Raw genomic sequence first — 19,468 nt, forward strand, 5'->3', positions numbered from 1 at the left:
ATGTATAGTGTTAGTCATTTGTTCGTCCTATATTCTTGATTCGAAGAATGGGAGCGAAAGTGGATGCGGTGTCTTCCACGACCTTGCGGATGTAAATATTTATTCCTGATAATAGGTCGTTTACTTTAAACGATAGTTGCGAAACGCGACGAGTCATGGCCACGACGATGAAGGTTTGCTATTAGTTTGAAGATTATTTGTCTTATCAATTTTTGTTAATAAATTGCCTGGATTTTAGTAGCCGGTCTCACCGATCGGATGGGATTTACTGAACGACTTAAGTGCCATACCTGAAGAGAGCAGTATGTATGAATTAGACTCTACTTTGTACTTCAATTTCAGATAATGCTATCAGACTACCACTTTTTCCAGAAACGAAGGATCATTTTATGAGTAACAATTTCTCTTTAGTTGTAGATTTTCTTCTGGACCGCTTGCAGCAGGGTCAAATATACACATGGGTTGGACCTCTCCTTTTAACGTTGAATCCTAAGAATGAAGTATCAACGTCGAATTTGTACAATTTTTCAGAATTTTATAAGCGTACCAATATGTCTGGGAATATGTATGAGTCGAATCCTCACATATTTTCTGTGGCGATCAAGGCCCATTACAATCTTACTCAGAAGTTTGGGCGAAACTGTCAGGTAAAAATGTTCATAATCAAGTAAATAATATGACTGTAACGATACATTCATTTTTATATTGTGACTTAAGGTGATCATTATCAGCGGAGAGACTGGAACAGGGAAGACATTTAATGCTGTAAAGTGTCTAGAACTCTTTAGCAGAATGAACAAGCATTTAGTATCAGCCTGTGAAGGTGATCACGTGCAGAATATTATGTCAAAGATTATGGACGCTTGTCGTTTGGTATCCGCTTTCACAACTGCATCCACTGAAAGGAACGACGTAAGTTCGAGGCATGGACAACTTATACGACTTCATTATGAAACTGGTGCCATTTCTGGAGCGACCATTAATTCGTTGCTTCTGGAGAGAAGCAGGGTAACCAGAAGTTCAAGTAACTTTCAGATTTTTTATCAGGTTCGACTTCCTATTTTGCAATCTGCATCAACGTGCGCAACGACGTTACAAAAATATATGTTTCAGATGATGTTTGGGATGTCGAGCGTTGAACTCCAAAGTTTTAATCTGTCCAAGTACAAAAGCTACGTTATACTGAACGCTATAGATTATAATAAGAAAAAGATTTTTCAAGAAGGTTTCGAGGATACTTGGAAGGCAATGGATGTTTTAGGTTTTAAAGAGGATCAGAAGAATCATATTTTTCAAGTTCTTGCTTTGCTAATTCATATGGGGAATATTAAATTCGTAAAGAACGGTGATGCTTGCGTAATTGATCTCGATGATCAAGGTATGTAAATGATCATTGTGAATTGGTAAGTGCAAGGAACTTTATGGTGCTTCGCTTTTAGAGTCCAAAGAAGCTCTAGAAAGTACTTGCAAGTTGAGCTGTTTAACCGACGGTATGGTGGCAGAGTTGCTCACTACCATTCTCATAAATCCAAAAAGCAGTTGGAGGAAACACACCACGTATCATCGTTATCTTGTCACTGTTGATGCCTGTCGGGTGAGACTGTGTAGTATAATCAGACACTTGTACGATCTGCTTTTTTATTGGATTTTAAACCATACAAACAATGCATTATCCGTGAAACACGAGTGCTCGGAATGGCTTGGTACGTTGAAAACTTTACGTCCACATCAATTATGAGTGTTCAGACGTTTTCAATTAGGCTTTCATCGTTAAGGACTTCTCAACACGCATTCATATTCATGTATTGTATTAGGTATACTAGACATATTTGGTTTTGAGTCTGTTAACAAGAATGGTATAGAACAACTTTGCGTAAATTATGCTAATGAACGAATGCAGCAATACTTTATGGAAACGTATTTGGAAAGTAGCCGGAAGTACTTGCAGGAGGAAGGTTTCATTGAAAGCAACGAGCCCTTGCACACTATTAACGTGTACAAAGAACGGCTAACTATTCTTGAGGAAACCCTGTTTCTGACCTTAAACGACGTGTGTACAATGCTTAATTTTATTTTACACCTGTCCTCGGTGTAGTGTCATCAGTTCTTAAATTACAGGTTTCACAGTCTCCTATAGTAATGGACATACCCACGATTACGCAACTAGTTTATACAAAATTGTACAGTAAACAAAACAAATTTTTAAGCATAAAAGAGGGCAATTTCATTGTACGACATTATTCCTATCCTGTTGCATACTCTATAGAAGATTTGTTATCCAAAAACACGGATAAGGTATTACGTTCATCGTGAAATCTACTGCTACAGATCATTAATTATTGTGTGCTTCAGGTTCCAGATGAAATGTCGATAATCTTTCATACAAGTAAGAATAAATTTCTTCGTTCTCTGATCGACATTGAAAAGAAACCCCACCTGCAGATTGCTAGGACACCCACTAAGAAGAAAACAATGTTAACAAAATTAAAGTGTAATATAGATGTACTTCTGAAAGAACTGAGCAAGTGTGACTTACATTATGTAAGGTGTATTAAACCCAGGTACTTTGTATGAGTGTGAAACGAAGAACTAGTATGAATCCCTTTTATTAACCATTACTTTTTTAGTCGGTTGAATGATCATGAATGGGATAAAAATGACCTTCGAAAGCAATTAGCTGACATTGGTGTTTTTGATGCTTTATCTATTGCCAAGTATAAATATCCAATTCGGTTGTCCTATAAAGATTTCTATCAACGTTACTCTAAACATCCAAAAGGTAAATTTACACGCGTTCTTTTCTTATCTATTTCAAATAATTGCAAAAAGGTAATTATTGATAGGCACTGTTCACATGGACAAATGTAAAACGATTCTGGAAGCAGTTGTACCTAAACAAGAATTGCATACAATGGTTCACTATGGAACGCAATTTATCTTTTTAACAGAAGCCCTCTTCTTTAAGTTGGAAGTTCATAGAAAAAATTACCGTAAGAACTATGCAAATAAAATACAGGAATTTTGGATCAAGCATAGTAAGCATTACATATTCTTTCTTTTTATTCCTACTTCTCTACTGAGATAAATATTTTCGTAGAACGCAAAAAAATGTCTATAGTCCCAGTGACTGCAGAACAAAAACAGGATGAAAAAGCTAACCAGAACAATCCGAACACAGAATTGGAAAAGTCAAGTAGTTCTGAAGATGATAACGTATTTATTTCCAGTCCAGAATCAGATAACATAACAAAGGTTGAACGGGAAAGGAATAATTTGCACGCAAAAGAGAAAGTGGTTCAAAATTTAACGGAAAGTAGCTTGTTTAACAGTAATGCGACAAAAGTAAAAAAAGAAAAGATCAAATTGAATGTAAAAGAGAAATTGCTTGATGATTATTCAAAGAAGAATACTCTCTTGAATCGGGGAGCCATTGCTTCTAAAAAAGGACATGATTTTGGAAGTGTGCAAAAGAAAAATAGTTTCACGTTTGTGCATACTGTGAAAAGCAAGCTTAAAAAATTTATTAAAAAAATCGTTCCTAGTCAGTTATCAAAATCTGAACATCACACCGTATATAAAAGCCATATTGAGTTTCAAATTGCTGACGGCAATAATAATTTAATGGAACAGTTCTTTGAAGATAAGATGTCCAGTAACTCTTTTACAAACACGAGGCTTATAAAAAACAATGACAAACAAGTACATTGTCTACCCGTCGATACGGTTCGTATTTTTATCCATCGTTTAAATTTTGTATCCACTATTTTCAAAATGTATTAATTTTAGGGGAAGAACACATGTACAATTCAAAAGGGCAACTATACGCTGTTCCATGGAAATGGTATTTTGAGCCGACGAAGGCTCAGCGAGGTAAGCGTGTCAACTCCAGAAATATATTTCTAAAATACTTGAAAATTAAGTTGTACGTACATATCTGTTATTCAGTAATACTTAATGTACAGGATTTAAATTACCGCGGCATTGGAATCTAATACTAAGTATTTACATTGTAGGTACCGGTCAAGATATACATTCGACCTACGTGCACGAGTAATCTTTATTCTGTCCATTTCCTATCGCATACAAAGTTACCGCAAGGACTCCAAAACTGTCTTTGAAAGACGGCACACTTGATTTTTACCAAGAGGTTAGTTACTACTTCAGTCTTTTCTTTATCGTTGCTTTAATAAATATCTCTGGATCTTTTTATAGAAATATACAGAATTCATCGTTATAAAAACATGATGTTACACTAATTAAGATCATAAATAACGAAACTGAAACATTATGTACATGAGTTAATATACAAATGTTTTCTCGCTTGAACGAGGAAATATTCAAGATTGATGTACGTCATTCTTTGTAATCAACGAATTCAAAATAGAAAATAAAATAAATTATTTAAATAACACATTCAGATGCACAGCATCTATAATACCTATTTCAGTTGAATTTATATACAGCCGTAGACCAGACTGTAAGCATCGAACGGCCTTTTCTTTTTGTCTTTAAGTACCAGTAACCTTCGTGCTGCGACAAGGGCGAGAGTTGCCTGAAGCTCGCTTCTCAAAATTTGGTAATTCGCTCGTAGACTAACCCGCCTCAAGTTACTTGGTGGTACTGGGCGTCCACCAGCAAATGCAAACCTAAAATTACAATGAAATAAAATATTTCTACACCCATCTGATAAAAAAATATGCCCTTGCACAACATTTTAAATTCAGTCACGCACCTAATTTCTCGTCTAGGACCTTTCAAAGTAGAGTCAGGGAACACAGACTGCCGATCCCATAACATTCGATTCGCTGGAATAGGTCTAACGTTCACGTACTTTATCTTGCTCTTAATAGTAATTGGAAGAGACGTAGGTTTTCTAAACGCATTCACTGTGCTTTTGTAATTGACAGGTAAGTATGGCAGTAACGCGTCCCCAAAATGTTCCATAAGGACCGCAATGTTTAGGAAATGAGACTGAGACTTGATAAGAGCACAGACAGCGAGCTGAAAGTGAAAGGCGAGTTAATGTTGTAAAACGAATTAAACGTCGACCAGTGAAATTATATTTCATTCGCTTACAGCTATTTTTTGCCATAAGGCAGAACCTGGTGGAGCGTATTTTAAAACATTTTCTATAGAAAGCGACGAATCTGGCCCATGTTGAAAAAATATTAAAGGTTGAATGCTCGCTAATAATTCCATCGCCATTGTCTTTTTCTTCTCTCCATCGACACTTTCTTTTTCTTCTTTCAGCAACACATTCTCCAATATTGGAAAATACCTTTAATGAACATCATTCTTAGTTAAATTAGTATACTCATACTACGTCGTTTTTAATTAGATATAAATATAATTACTTGTCGGCAACGGATGGCCAGCGAAGCATTAATTTAAGAGCACATTCCTTAAATAATGCTTCAAGATTTGGATTTATGAAGCTCTGTCCCAAAAGTAATTCTAACAACAATTCAGTCAACTTGTCTACCTATAATAAACAATGTTAAAAGTATAAAATAGCTCGATTTCCATGCAGAATCAACCATTAGAATTCATGTGATCTTACTGCAGAATATTACCGATGTTAAATGGTATGGGTAAACAGCTTCACTGTTACTTGCTATTGAAATAATAAGTTGGCACGTTCTAGTAGAGACTCGCGTGTATTGCGCATTATTCGATATAACCATGGATCTAGCAATTGACATTAATTTGTCTATCACTCCTTCACCACCCAGATGAGCATTGGTAGCACAATCGTTAATTAACACCTGCAATTAAATATATATATTTATTGAGAACTTATATTAATATTAGTTTATTAGAACTTTTTATTTTAGTTAATATAGAAGTAATATACCTGAAATGTTTTTTGAGACCCATTAAACAAAGTCTTCAATGCACGTTTTGCATAATTGTTCCTTGCTTCTGTTAGTCTTATATCACATATTTCTGATTCTGTACAAAAAAAAAATAACATTGTTGTAGATATATTACCCAATATCAAATTATTTTCAAAAAGATTTTACCTTGGATGAAAGGTACATTGTTTTGTATAATATTAACAGGATCATTTATTTTTTGTACTAGATTAATAATGTGTTCATTAGGAACAAATACTCTGGCCTCTGCATGATATTCTGGCATAGATTCAGGTGCACCCATTATTGGATCCACATCGCATAGATTAGTAATCACAGCATTTACATCATTAGATGTCAAACGTTTCCTCTTGCTGTGCTTCAATCTCGTTACACATTTCTAAAAATATAATTCATGATTTAATTACAGTTATACCTTAAGTAATGTTTGGATAATGTTAAATTTCTATACATGTAGAACTTCTCTGAGCCGATATGAAGCATCCTCTGCCAATCGTTTCATTAAAGAGTCAGGCAGAGGATGCATTCCTAATTCTTCTCCGATCGCAGATATCCAGTCAGTACTAAGAACAGCATATCTTCTTGTATTATTGTCCATTGCATTGTTACTATTTGCGTCTCCGTTGTTGTTAACAAAGGAATTGATATATCCTGAACCAGTTTGATTTGTCAACATTTCTTTCATGATTTCACTTGTTCTCGCTCCAATAAAAAAACTATAACGATATATTTTAACCCAAGCCGCTCCTTAATCGTAAACAAAATTTTTTACTTTCATCTCTTGCAATCTATTTAAAAACTTTAATTCTTCGTAACCGATTATATTGACCGCGTGAAAATAGAAAAATACAACTTCTTCGATTTGCAATGTTTTCGAAAACAATATGGCTGACAAAATAAATTGCATTCACATGTTGTTGCTCCGTAACAGCATCCTGAAAGAGTGAATTCATTCGAATGAAATAAAAATGCCAATATTAATGAAATATTGAAATTCGGCCAAAGTTAACTGTCAAACAAATTACCGGATTTGTTGGTATAAACAGTCCTTGTTATCTCGTGATTCAGTAGAAACCAATGATTTCAGTTTTCCTCAAAAGATGGCGAATGTTATAAATCCGTGACGATATTTAAAATCAACGTACAGCATATAAATTTAGAAAAACTTCTATTTTTTTTTGCTCTACATACGAATGATCGCTCTATTCTACTATTTTCAAATACTTCTGTTGTATTTTCTTCGGGAAAAATTCGTTTCTTTACGGCAAAAGAACATAGCTTATTCACCTGGGTTTACATGCGAGCGATAGAAAGCAAAACTCACGAACGTACAACGTTGCAAACACGTTCATTTTTTCTCGTTTATTTCTCGGAGAACTGTCTCAATATAAATTTAATCTTATGTTCAACTGACAGTACAGTAGAAAATTGCAAGTTCTCTAGACGTATTTATTTCGCCTTTAAATCGAACGTATACGAAACATTTCTAAACGAACGATCCTCCATGCGACTTAATTACTGGAACGGTACATGGCACAATTGTTTCTGATAATCACGGTCCAGCTACCCACTAAACGTTCAACTTTCCGTTAGAAAAAAAAAAGTTAATTATCACCAAGAAACTTTGCGAGAACGTCTCGTCATCTGTTTGTAGCCCTGTAATGGAAATTTCATAAGGTGTCGCCACAGTCGTAGAAAACTTTACTCCGTCCTTGTCTATTGCGCAGAACCGCCGATCCTCCATCTTCGTCGGGCGAAAGCTGACGTCCCGTGAAATTTTAAGGGGCACGTCGACCAATCGGAAGTGCCGTCGAATTTACGCATAGAAATATCACTGACGTGTCCGCAAAAGGGGGACTACTTCAAGAGTTCATGATTATTCCCGTTTTGTATAAGGGAAAAACAACAGTGCTCCGCAAATCGTGTTAATCGACAGTACCGCTAGCGTAATCAAGCTACGACGAAATTATGGCGTCAGTAATCAACGCTTTCGTAAATCCGCTCACTAACAGACTGTAAGTATAAATTCACCTGACCTCCCTGACGCATTCCTACGAATATCTCCTCGAACGGCGATATCGGTGTTAACGGTGCCGTGTTATTTTCAATTCGTGACTCGGATAGCCGGCGCGTTAATGCCGTTTTTCATCTTGAAATTCGGATTTTCGGGATTCGGGACTTTCACGATGATGTAACTCGCGCTACGTCGCGATTACGTTTCCCGTTAAAGAAAAAAAGGGGGGAAAAAAATGGGAAAAATCTGTGGCCATTTTTAGTATTGTTTCGAATAATAATTATCATGATATGCATTTTTCCTTATCTGCGCTGTTGGTCCGTTGCACGACCTTCGGTAGTTCATGTGGATTCCGGAACTTCGTCCAGCTGAATATTTTATACGGCTGGAACTTTTTATTTTGCAGCATAGTCACCGTGACGTGTATCACACGAGCACATGAAATACGATCGACGATTTTCGTGTGCCTGCATCGGTGCACGATCCCCGGAATTCTTCCGCGACTTTCTATTTTCTAACTTATCTGACTCTAATCGGAACTTTCTCGCTGTCTCGTTTATTTTCACAAGATAATGGACTTTTTTTCTTTGTGCTTTATGGCACGCAGGATACCCTGTAGATAACAGGTGACTTTTGTATTTGCAGAGAGGCACCGGTCAGACAACACTTGAAAAATGTGTACGCCTGCCTGTCCTTGTCGGCAGTCACAGCTGCCGCAGGAGCTTACATTCACCTGTTCACAGAAATTCTACAGGCTAATATGTTAACCACCCTCGGCACCTTTGGTTTACTTCTTGCTTTAATTAGTACACCAGACAATGGAAAGAATCAGAAATTGCGGCTCAGCTATCTGCTGGGATTCGCATTTCTGTCTGGGCTTGGTTTGGGTCCTTTAATTAAAATAGTTATCGCTGTTAATCCGAGCATTATAGTGACAGCACTAATAGGTGAGTCTTCAAATATGCAATGAAAGTTTTGCTCAAATATTTTTGTTGTAAATCATATATGTAAAACAATATTATATAAATATTAATAGTATACTTATGATATCACATGTAACTTACTTATTTTGAGATGTTTTAAATATTGGAAAAACATAATTTCAGGAACGACTGTTATATTTGTATCGTTCAGTATCTCCGCTCTTCTGGCTGAACGGGGTCACTGGTTGTATCTTGGTGGGACTCTAATTAGCGTGCTGAACATGATGTTTATGTTTTCATTCGTTAATCTCTTCCTCCGTTGGTCATTCTTCTACCAAATTCATTTATACGTTGGATTATTTCTGATGTGTGGCTTTATCATTTATGATAGCCAGCTCATTGTTGAAAAATTCCATATGGGTAGCAAAGACTTTATTTTGCACTCATTGGATCTTTTGATAGACTTTATTGGACTTTTCCGTCACCTCCTTATTATCCTTACACAAAAGGTATGTAGAAAAGAGAGCAGAGTATACAGCAGTACTGTAATTATAAGATTTACTGATTGTTCGAATTGTCCTGCAGGAATTATCAAAGTATCAACGCAAACAACGTAACAACAAACAGTAAGAAGAAACAAGAAGAAAGAAAAAGTGTAAAATATCATGCCATTCAAGTAAATCCATGAACTAGTCTTCATCTAATCTATCCATATGTAAACATATTTACTACGGTAAAACTGAATTCAAAGTAATGCAGCTTCTTGATTACGTCGAGGAATTTTTAGGCATGCGTTGGCCGTAAAAGCGCAGTTGTATTTGTTTTGGATTACTTAGTTGGTCACTTCTTTTTTCAATTATCTAATAGATTTATATACATGTATACATACATAGACATAAATTTATTGTACTATATTTTTATCTTTCAATAAACAAAATTTCCCAGCGTTTCTGGGCATTCTTAATTAAAGTGACAAATAATATCAGAAATACACAATGAAAGGCAAAGAGAGAGAGGAGCCAACAAGAGAACGTGGAATGGGGGCGAGAGTCTTATTTATTAAAACGTAACTTTACACGTATGATTATATATCGTCATTTACATGCGCATGTATAAAACACAAAGTACGCGTCCACGCATCGATCTTCATGAATATAAAAAATGTACGAAGAAACAAAATCGATGATAATGGAGTCGGTAACACATGACTTTCGTGTTAGGGCGATTAATGTACATTACGTCAAAACTGTGTACAAAATGTGTACAGTATGTTGGATTAGCGATTTGGAACAATCACTCTGTCGATACGTTTAATAAGGACGCTGACGATCCCTGTCTCTATCACCTCGTCTGAAAAAAGAACACAGTGTAACAATTTATATCTCATCTTTCAAACAAACGATAGTTCATTCCCTATTTTTATTGTATTTCCCATTTAAAGAAACCCTCAATAAAGGTTTATTTTACTCCCAAAAAAATACTGCTGTAAATCTTATTTGTAACCTGAATAATTATAAGATACTGACCCGCCACCGCCTCTCATTGGGCCACCACGACCCCCGCGTCCGCCCCTGTCGCCCCCACGGAATCCACCTCTTCCACCCCTATCACCGCCACGACCACCTCTATCACTTCTGAATCCTCCTCGACCACCTCTGTCGCCACCACGGTTGCCTCTGCCACCGCCGCCACCACCGCCACCGCCGCCGCCGCCGCCACCACCACCGCCGCCGCCGCCACCGCCACCGGCACCTTCTGGTTTCAAACTTTTACAGAGGTTGCACTGATCTCTCCAAGCAAAATTGGTATTGCCGCATTCTGGATTGGGACACCTGTTCGAACACAAAGGAGATGAATTAACACGGTCAGTGTCATGTGCACCATACACGCCAATTTCTCTAAGATACTATTAAATGAGTCAATGTATCATAAAATATACCTCCAGTCTCCTCCGCGACCACCTCCGTCGCGTCTATCATCGCCGCCACCGCGATGATGGTCATCCCTGTCGCCACCTCCTCCGCGACCTCCAAAGCCACCGCCTCCTCGGCCTCGACCACCACCGCCGCGGCTCCCACCGCTGCGGTTGCCTTGCCAGTTACTTTTGTGCTGTGCAATTTGAACTTTTATAGTGCGGCCTTTGAACTCCTTTCCATCGAACCAGTCTATGGCCGAACGCGCTGCGTTTTGGTCGTCGTAAGTTACGGTGGCCTCGCCTTTCGATTTACCCGTATTTTTGTCTTTGTACATCCACACTTTGGGCTTGCCGGTCCGCTTATCGTGCTGCACAGATTACCAATGATCGTGTTAATACATGCCGTAGTGTTTTTTTAACCCTTTACGAAGATTCGGCGAAACATAGAAAACCTTCAACTTATGAAGGTAAATTACATATCAATTGCTTAACTTAACTATCTTGCATAAATTATGGGGCAGAGTTGTTTTATTTGTTAATACCTGATTCAACATTTTATATTGAATTTTTCGAGTGCAAAGGATTGAAAAACTTTCATTCTGGCCGTATGGGGCGTAGACGTATATTTTGATCTGGTAGTTCTAGTGTTAAGATACCTATATTTGACTCTACAATAAATTTTTAAAAATTCTTCGTCCTTCAATGAGAATCCCAAGCAGCCTGAACAAGTTCAGCGTGGGTCGTATATGACCCACGCAATAAGGAGCGTGTTAACACGTTGAATGCCGCATGATTTCAGAGAACAAAATGCACAGAATGTAAAAGATATAATATTCAATCATCTTTTATCTTGCCATTTAACTAGATCAACGTTCAATGATAATGCAATTCAAACAAATATAACATTCAATCACTTGTTTAAATTGCATTATCATTGCACGCTGATCTAGCTGAATAGCAGTGCATTAGGTGGCATTATTTATGACAGAAATGTTTTCGAATAATCATCGCTTAATTGAATGATCTATAGCAGTGTTTCCCAAGCTTTTTTGAGCCACGCCCCACCTAGCCGTTCTAACTTTCCTATGCCCCCCATGTAACATATATAATCTTCAATATTATATTATAATATTTTTATAATATTACAATATCTTTGCTATTTTGTTTCCGTGCGTAAATACTGTGAAATATATGAAGTGGCATTTCAAATTTCAAATTGCCCACATTGGGAAACACTGATTTATAGTAATTCGATTAGGCTGAAGATCACCAATGACCCCCATGGCATTCAACACATTAACACATTCGCTACCAGCGCTTCCGTCAACGGTCTCAATTATAATATATTCTTCAATCCAATAAATCTAAACAAATTATTAGAAATGAAACTAATAACAATAGCCATATGATTAACATTCTCGTTATGTAAGATATGATCACAGCCGTCACAAATACGTGACGCTGATAGCGAACGTGTTTAATCTCCCGCTCGCTATCGTCTTCTATAAACAACTGTTAGGAAGTGTTACACACTCACTTTGATTATACCAATAGCCCCGAAGTGTTGACATATTTCTTCCTCAGAGATAGACGGATCCATACCAGATACAAATATGGTATCCTCTTGCGTGACCATTCCATCGTTGCCACCGCCGCGGTCACCGTAGCCCCCTGTAATTTGGTAGGTGTTAAAAACCGTTCTGATACCACACAGCTCGAGGTAGGAATAATACTTGCAAATCTACTGTCCCTAAACCTACTCGAGTCTAAACTAACAAGTGGAAAACTTTTGTGTCGGGTTTGAAAACAGCAAAGATCTTTTTTTTACACCATGGGCGAGTAATCGAATTTTTGCCGAGCCGTTTTTTTAGAATCTTCTAACAGTTTTCAGAATTGAAATAAGATTCTTACTTAATCGGTGATTAAGTAAACACCTGAACCACATGAAATATGCGAGTACTCGAGACGCCTCCTTTTACCTTAAAGAATATGATCAGTACACTTGGAATTTGTAATTTATTCTAGTAATAATAATAATAATAATAACAATAATAATAATAGTAATAATAACAATGCGATTGGATATATTATTGAAGTATTTTACATTCCAATGATCTCTTCCCCCAGAGAAAAGAATTCCTCTTGTTATGTACACGTACAATTATATTTTTTTTTCTCTAAAACTCATGTATGTTCAGAAACATACGTTTATCGTGACAACAATTGCCGTACACCCGATGAATATATATTGAATTTTGCCTGGCCTACTCATACATACATCTTAACAATCATTGAGATTTGTTACTTTGTTGATTCATAAGTACTTCTGTTATTTATATACTCATACAACACTTGTAACACCTCCATCGTTTAAAGTAACCGACTTTTCACGATACAGTTTTCTTTCTTTCTCGACCCGTGCATTAACAAAAGTATTAGTACTCGTTGCCCTGACATTCTTAGTAGCATATAATGATATGTAGAGAACACAAGGTTGCAGCTTAGCATACAAAAGGGCTGCAACATTATTTTCACCCTCGCCATTTTCCTATTATACATTCGGGGAAGCTTTTAACTGATCTGGGATATGTATAGGTATCATTTTTAATTCACCAGCTGCCTTTTACACGATTTCTTTTCCTGACGGTTGTTTGAAAAAACATTTAACGTGTGTCCGTGTGAAAGGAATCTACGTGTCGATGGAAATTCCATATGTTCGGTAGAGAATTGAATCGTTAAACCTTCGTTTTGTATTATCGTGTCCCTCGTTTCTAATTACCTAGGAGTTTCGTTAAGCGCGCAGCGCATTTGTACTCTGAGTATATACGACTGTTCATATTGTGTCAATGTATATCATAGGATTTTACGAATGAAGCAACGTAACGCCCGTTTTCAATGAAAATTTTGCTACTAGAGAATTGACTAGAAAAAGCAATTGGTGATCAAAGCAGCTTTACACAATGCTGCGTTAATGTTAACATTAATGACTCTCCTTTTTTTTGCACAGTACATCAAAGAATTCTGACAAATGCATTCAGTCAGAGACAAATGCACCCCCTAACAATGTTGCAGAGCAGCCCTTTCATATAATACAAGTAACCGAGTATTTAGATGGTAAATATTAGAGTGAAAGCTTGAATAGCACCAGACTCGTACAGACAGTCTGGTGCATTTACCTTTGTTATAACCACCACGGCCACCGCCACTGCTAAAACACAGAAGCAGATATACCAATGAGTTGACTCATGGACAGACTGATCGATCGATCGATGCATGGCGAATCAAATGCTGCTCGCCACCTCTCTTCTTGATGCACCTACTGTCTAAATGTCTGTAGTCACATTATCTTAATATCTATGAATAATGTCGTGTCCACCGTCATGTTAGTCGGTCGCGTCCGGCATGCACAAAATTACCTAGATATTTTTCGTAGTAACGGTACTGAGAAAAAAAACCAAGAGTATAGCAGGTGCTTAGCACAAAGTGTTTCACTAGAACTTTAGCAAAGATAAAAATAGTCAAAAGAATCATCTGTAAAAGTTTTACCCTATTCACGCCAGATATGCATCTAACTAATTGTATTTGAAAGTTTATAGGTAAGAGATTACTATTAAGCTAACGAAACTATACACTTTGATCTCAGACAAACGAACGAAACAAATTAAGCAGACTCTAGTCAGAATAAAAAGAAGCAAACGTTCAAGTAGCAATGGAAAAAAAAATAAGAAACGGTCAACAGACATAAAACGGATATCAGTTCATTCATTAGAATCTCAACTTAAAATATATTATTCTCTTAATTACATGGACAACCGCAATCTCTTACAAAACTTTTAAACGTCTTTCAATTGTCTAGTCGATTATCAATAACCCTAAGGTAATAACACTTGAACAACAGTGGCCCCAGTGGCAGTGTTAACTGCATTACAGGTATGCTCGTTGCAAAACCTTGATACGTATGCGCATCGTATTTTACTTATTGTAATAAATGCAGAATCAGAACATATCACACACTATATGTATATATATATATATATAACCATTTTACGTCATTTGTCATATACAACCTGTTTTTACCTTTACCAGTTTATACCTGTGTGTTAAACCTGTAGGCACACTTCAAACATATTAACGCCCAGAGGGCATAAAACCATTTGCAAAGAGACAAGTTTTCAATACTGTCATAAGAACTTCATTTCATACCTTGATTAATTCAATTAATGTATTACCTTTTTCACTGATCATTATTGTCACTATGTAATTGAATCTCTTTATTGGCCTTACAACATTTCCCTGTTTCGTCGTTTTTTATGTATAGATACGTAACATAAAAAATATACTTACTTGTAGCCACCGCCAGAGCGGTCATTGTATCCCCCACGATCGCCATATCTACTGCCACCACCTCCTCCTTGGCCTAAATAAATTCGATTTGTATTTTTTTATTAAAATATACACGCGTGTAACTTTATGTTTACATTTCAGAAATGTATTACATACCTCCGCCATAGCCTCCACTAGAATTATTGCGATTATAACCACCGCTGTTTCCTCCTCCACCACCACCTCCGTGTCCATAACTTCCACTGTAACTGCCACTGCCGCTATTATTTCCTGAACCACCGCCACTCCCGTAACTGTTCTGGTTGTAACTGTTTTGATTCTGTGGCTGACTGTAGTCTTGTCCACCGCTGGAATTGTAACTGTTGTAACTGCTATAGTTGCTTCCAGTATTTGGTGGTGGTTGACTATACTGATTATAGCTGCCACCACCGCTAGAAGGTGGTGGATACGAAGTATCCTGACCACCAGTGGGTGGTGGCTGACTGTACTGATTGTACCCCTGTTGCTGGTAATTTGAATATTCTGAAACGAACAAGAGAGCATCAATAAATTTTTCAAAGTAAAAATACAATCTCGTAATTATTCAAATAAAAGATAATAATTACATAAATTTTCAGGTATCTATATATCCATAAATATTTCCTATACACGTACATTTCGTGAAACTAATTATCGATACGAAAACATCAACAATCGCGACATTGGAAACATTTCAAAATCATGCTTGATTCTGCTAAATCACATGTTTACCGATCGTATATATTAATAATCCCATATATTTTCGAATCATACAGAAACGAAAATGAATCCAGGGAGAAATTAAAAACGGAAATGATATATATGTACAAATCGAATAACAAAATGGAGTAGAAAAATGGGATGAGACGCTTGAAATGCCGATCAATAAATCTGATGCGTAGACGCATAGTAACAAGACTATTAGATATTTTTCTAAGTATTCCTCGATCGACTTGCGGTATTTTATTTCATCTTTTCCATTAGATTTTCTAATGCACGATTAATTACTTCAATTAGCGATGCAGTTACGTTATAAGACGTGGCGAGTGTCTACTAGCTATAGCGAAATAAATTTTCCATTCGACCAGAGTTCTGGATAATGTCTGATTTCTCGGTAAAACGGGATATTCTGTTACTGGAATATTTAGCACCGCTTCGAGTGTAAGAATTTCATATTATTTTGTACTTACGGGTGTCCGTCATCGTGCCTTCCTCCGGTATTCAAATCGCTACACGGCAGAAAAAGCACGTAATGGCGGGAATCGAGCGATTTCCCAACGACGATTCCAAACGACTCGGATCCAATGGTTCAACTCGGCGTTTTACTACCGGATGTTCGAACTTACTGAACGGAAGTCGGTGCTCTAAGATGGCGCTGTAGAACGTGTTATTCGTTACTTCAACTGATCACCGTTGTAGCACTTACCGAATTTAAATTTGAAATTGCTAGTACACTAATCGTGTTATTTTTAAAAATTATAAAATATACTTGATGTTATTTGGAAATGTGAATTATTGATACTTGAATGGTACAATGTGTATGCCATCAACAATATCCATTAGACGCTTAATATTACAAGAAGAGAAGGGACATTATTTAATTTAAGAATTTTTTATTATTTTCGTATCATAATACTACACTTAACTTATGTTCTCAGTGCGATGTATAATTTTGGTCTTGTTTTCTGAACAAAATACACTGCACGTTGATGATAGTCGTGTTTTTTTTTAAAAAAAAAAACGCAGTTTTCGATGCAGTGACATTTGTTTCTCCTTATCGTCTTTTCGACATATATATTTACACGAAGGGTAATACTCCTTGTTTATACTAACGATTCAAATCGATATCCTATTAACTCATCAAGATGCTCGATTTTTCTTTACATTTCGCTTACGAAGTTTATAAATCAAAGATAAACAAAATCTGTGTTTCGTCTCGTGGAGAAGTAATGGTCTTGATGGGTTAAGTAGTAAATTGCAACACGCGTACGCGTACGGGTACGTGTACGCGTGAGATACAAATAGATTTTACACAGTCGATTCTATATTACATATTGATAGTGTACAATTGCTGTAAGAAAAGGATATTATAGTTAGAAACGTAGAGAAAATAAAAATGTACACCCTGTTTCTGTCGAAGATCAGGCATCGATTGAAAAGACACGATAAAAAAACAAAAAAATGTGAATGTCAGGAACGAATAGAACGAATGAGCCGAAGCTGCTGTAACTTAGGATCCAACGTAATTATCGTAGCAGGATGTTCCAGCTGCGATGGTTGTCTGTACATGTATATTTTCAGCTAACGGGGAAGAAGTCAATTGCGTCCACACAGATCAACGTCAGGACGAAAATTTGATACAAACAGAAAAGGTAGAATTAAAGATCACGAATTGGAATGTTGAGACGGTGTTAATCCTCCAGTATGCTCAGGGCTGTGTTTCTGTTTTTTTCTCTTCTTCTCTTTCTTACGTTTCTTTCTGGCTTCTTTCTCTTCGTCGTGCCTTTTCTGTTTCTTATGCTTCTTTTCATGAGTATCTGAACCACCAATATCTGTCGTCGTCGCCTCTTGACCGCTGGGTACTTCTCCTGGCTTGTGTTTATGCTTTTTATGTTTGTTCTTGTGCTTCCTTTGTGGCGCTTGATTGACATAACGATACTGTTCTGGTAACTATAAAAATATGATACATTTTAGCTGTCTGAACTCTTAATTGGACAAATTATTCTTCAGTCAAGTATGGTTACTTACAGGTCCAGGATGCAAGCGAAAACCAGCCAATTGGACACTAGTCAATGGTAATAATTCTTTCCCTCCAATTGGAGGCTTTTCAATGACAGATCTCAGTGAACTGGAAAACAGAAGTAATCTTACACGTGTACTTGCGTACTTAGTAGTCTGTAAAATCAGATGTTTCAATATCAATATATACCTATTATCTAAATGACCAGGTCTGTCTATTATTCCAGGTAATGTTGGTAAAAAAGATGAAAGTTGTTCTTTGAGTTTCTTTCCACTAAATTTACTATAAGAATGTTCTAAACCATAATAGTTCATTAAATTTCTTGCCCCTGTAAGGTCACTTTCTCCTGTAATAACGATAAAGAAGAATTTGTCAAGAATAAGTGTAATCATTTTAGGTACGCATTAATTTTTGAATTAACAGCATACCAGGGGGCTCCTTCATCAAGTAAAAAGGACCGCTATGGACAATCGAAGGATTCTTTCCCAGGGATATGGTTGTTTTGAGTGTCCCTGTCGAATCTTGACGCGAAACAACAGGGGAACGCGCACCCCTGGGCGATGACTTCGGTGAATATTGCTCCACTTTGCTACGAAACTGATCGCCCATCATCATCCTTTGATTTTACTTCATGGCACCTTCACTACAATTAATCAGCTCTATTGTAGAGCATAAACAAACATTTAGAGTGTCTTTAAGGAAATCAACGAACGTTTACACTTTATTAAAGCATCTGAGAACAGCTCGGTGTTACTATAGCAACGCACAGTAAACACATAAGTCTTCTATTATTGTGAACAGACACCATGCAACACAATCGCAACAGGGATACATAATTAAATAAGTTATACAATCAGAAGAACGATACAATACTCGAGAAATGTCATAGGATCTCCCCTAATTGAACTCTCATGGAATAACTGAACGTTAGTATAACGATTATCACCGCAGTTTACTCATTTGAAAATTGATGGTGGTACCGACTGGCTGTTTTGTGAACATTTTGATCGTATCACTCATTCGTAGGTTACAGTTCGTGTGTACGGGAAAACAATTGTTGTCAGTAGCAAGACATCACGGACAGGGCTTTTGTCTCTAATGTAGAAATCAATCAGAATTTTACGTTGTTACGGTTCACGGAAAAGTACATACTGATACGAAAACGTCTAGACGGGTCCGTGTACGTTAATTCATTTAAATCCATTTTTTCTTTAGGTATCTTCGTTAACCAACAAACCCTCCCTCTCGAGTTCATCCCTTACCGAAACACTGATTGATTTATAAATTTTTATGTCTTGTTTAATAATTCTCCGTTTTCATACGTCACACACTATGCACCTCGACATCTTACACTTTGAAAAGTAGACATCGGGACTTCTAAATTAAGACATGTACGGAATCGGGGATATAGATAAGCAACCATAAGGGAATTAAATGCACCGTTGACGTTTCGCTTGGGAACGTTCCCGTTTGAATTACTGATAAACAAAATCAACCGCGGTGATTCGAGGATTTTAATATTGCCTCACTTTTATTGTCAAATCTTTTCGCAAACAGGGAAACTTGTTTTAGTCCATATCGGCAGATTGTGAAACATATATTTCAGGTGCGTTTACAATATACTCTCGGATGACGCAT

The 19,468-nt window shown here is 36.8% G+C and overlaps 5 protein-coding genes across 19 annotated transcripts; 2 read left to right on the forward strand and 3 right to left on the reverse strand.

Annotated features, from left to right (window-relative positions):
- The first annotated feature begins 20 nt into the window (after positions 1 to 20).
- Positions 21 to 4,353, forward strand: LOC116428238 (unconventional myosin-XIX). 2 transcript variants are annotated; one of them, XM_031979621.2, is made up of 15 exons: positions 21 to 173; positions 242 to 302; positions 412 to 647; positions 718 to 1,047; positions 1,114 to 1,378; positions 1,440 to 1,703; positions 1,815 to 2,050; positions 2,119 to 2,295; positions 2,353 to 2,561; positions 2,628 to 2,779; positions 2,844 to 3,035; positions 3,098 to 3,723; positions 3,787 to 3,870; positions 4,014 to 4,147; positions 4,213 to 4,353. In XM_031979621.2, the coding sequence occupies exons 1-14, from the start codon at positions 156 to 158 to the stop codon at positions 4,116 to 4,118; spliced, it is 2,955 nt and encodes a 984-aa protein (XP_031835481.2). In that variant the 5' UTR covers positions 21 to 155; the 3' UTR covers positions 4,119 to 4,147; positions 4,213 to 4,353. The 2 variants fall into 2 exon arrangements, with proteins under 2 accessions (XP_031835481.2, XP_031835482.2); XM_031979622.2 differs by lacking the exon at positions 4,213 to 4,353 and having other exon boundaries at positions 123 to 173; positions 239 to 302.
- On the reverse strand, positions 3,916 to 7,539 carry LOC116428242 (uncharacterized). Its single transcript, XM_031979633.2, has 9 exons — positions 6,902 to 7,539; positions 6,328 to 6,811; positions 6,024 to 6,255; positions 5,855 to 5,952; positions 5,574 to 5,765; positions 5,355 to 5,482; positions 5,077 to 5,278; positions 4,733 to 5,001; positions 3,916 to 4,646 (listed from the first exon to the last, which is right to left on the reverse strand). The coding sequence occupies exons 2-9, from the start codon at positions 6,559 to 6,561 to the stop codon at positions 4,454 to 4,456; spliced, it is 1,548 nt and encodes a 515-aa protein (XP_031835493.2). The 5' UTR covers positions 6,562 to 6,811; positions 6,902 to 7,539; the 3' UTR covers positions 3,916 to 4,453.
- Positions 7,540 to 7,694: 155 nt separating this feature from the next.
- On the forward strand, positions 7,695 to 9,762 carry BI-1 (Bax Inhibitor-1). The gene is made up of 4 exons (XM_031979638.2): positions 7,695 to 7,891; positions 8,536 to 8,837; positions 8,997 to 9,322; positions 9,399 to 9,762. The coding sequence occupies exons 1-4, from the start codon at positions 7,845 to 7,847 to the stop codon at positions 9,441 to 9,443; spliced, it is 720 nt and encodes a 239-aa protein (XP_031835498.1). The 5' UTR covers positions 7,695 to 7,844; the 3' UTR covers positions 9,444 to 9,762.
- Positions 9,763 to 9,851: 89 nt separating this feature from the next.
- On the reverse strand, positions 9,852 to 16,440 carry LOC116428247 (uncharacterized). Of its 3 annotated transcripts, XM_076367445.1 has the most exons (9): positions 16,281 to 16,440; positions 15,570 to 15,594; positions 15,229 to 15,419; positions 15,073 to 15,145; positions 13,905 to 13,936; positions 12,266 to 12,399; positions 10,753 to 11,096; positions 10,340 to 10,645; positions 9,852 to 10,163 (listed from the first exon to the last, which is right to left on the reverse strand). In XM_076367445.1, exons 1-9 carry the CDS (start codon positions 16,291 to 16,293, stop codon positions 10,124 to 10,126), a joined length of 1,158 nt encoding a protein of 385 aa, XP_076223560.1. In that variant the 5' UTR covers positions 16,294 to 16,440; the 3' UTR covers positions 9,852 to 10,123. The 3 variants fall into 3 exon arrangements, with proteins under 3 accessions (XP_076223560.1, XP_076223559.1, XP_076223558.1); XM_076367444.1 differs by having other exon boundaries at positions 13,905 to 13,933; positions 15,229 to 15,594; XM_076367443.1 differs by having other exon boundaries at positions 15,229 to 15,594.
- A 252-nt stretch (positions 16,441 to 16,692) lies between these two features.
- MED19 (mediator complex subunit 19) lies at positions 16,693 to 19,463 on the reverse strand. Of its 12 annotated transcripts, none has more exons than XM_031979661.2 (5): positions 19,360 to 19,463; positions 18,259 to 18,489; positions 18,020 to 18,176; positions 17,839 to 17,938; positions 16,693 to 17,760 (listed from the first exon to the last, which is right to left on the reverse strand). In XM_031979661.2, exons 2-5 carry the CDS (start codon positions 18,443 to 18,445, stop codon positions 17,476 to 17,478), a joined length of 729 nt encoding a protein of 242 aa, XP_031835521.1. In that variant the 5' UTR covers positions 18,446 to 18,489; positions 19,360 to 19,463; the 3' UTR covers positions 16,693 to 17,475. The 12 variants fall into 12 exon arrangements, with proteins under 12 accessions (XP_031835521.1, XP_031835527.1, XP_031835524.1 ...); XM_031979667.2 differs by having other exon boundaries at positions 18,259 to 18,473; positions 19,360 to 19,428; XM_031979664.2 differs by having other exon boundaries at positions 19,271 to 19,371.
- Positions 19,464 to 19,468: the final 5 nt, after the last annotated feature.

This window comes from Nomia melanderi, chromosome 4 (assembly GCF_051020985.1).
Source record: "Nomia melanderi isolate GNS246 chromosome 4, iyNomMela1, whole genome shotgun sequence".
Classification (NCBI taxonomy): domain Eukaryota; kingdom Metazoa; phylum Arthropoda; class Insecta; order Hymenoptera; family Halictidae; genus Nomia; species Nomia melanderi.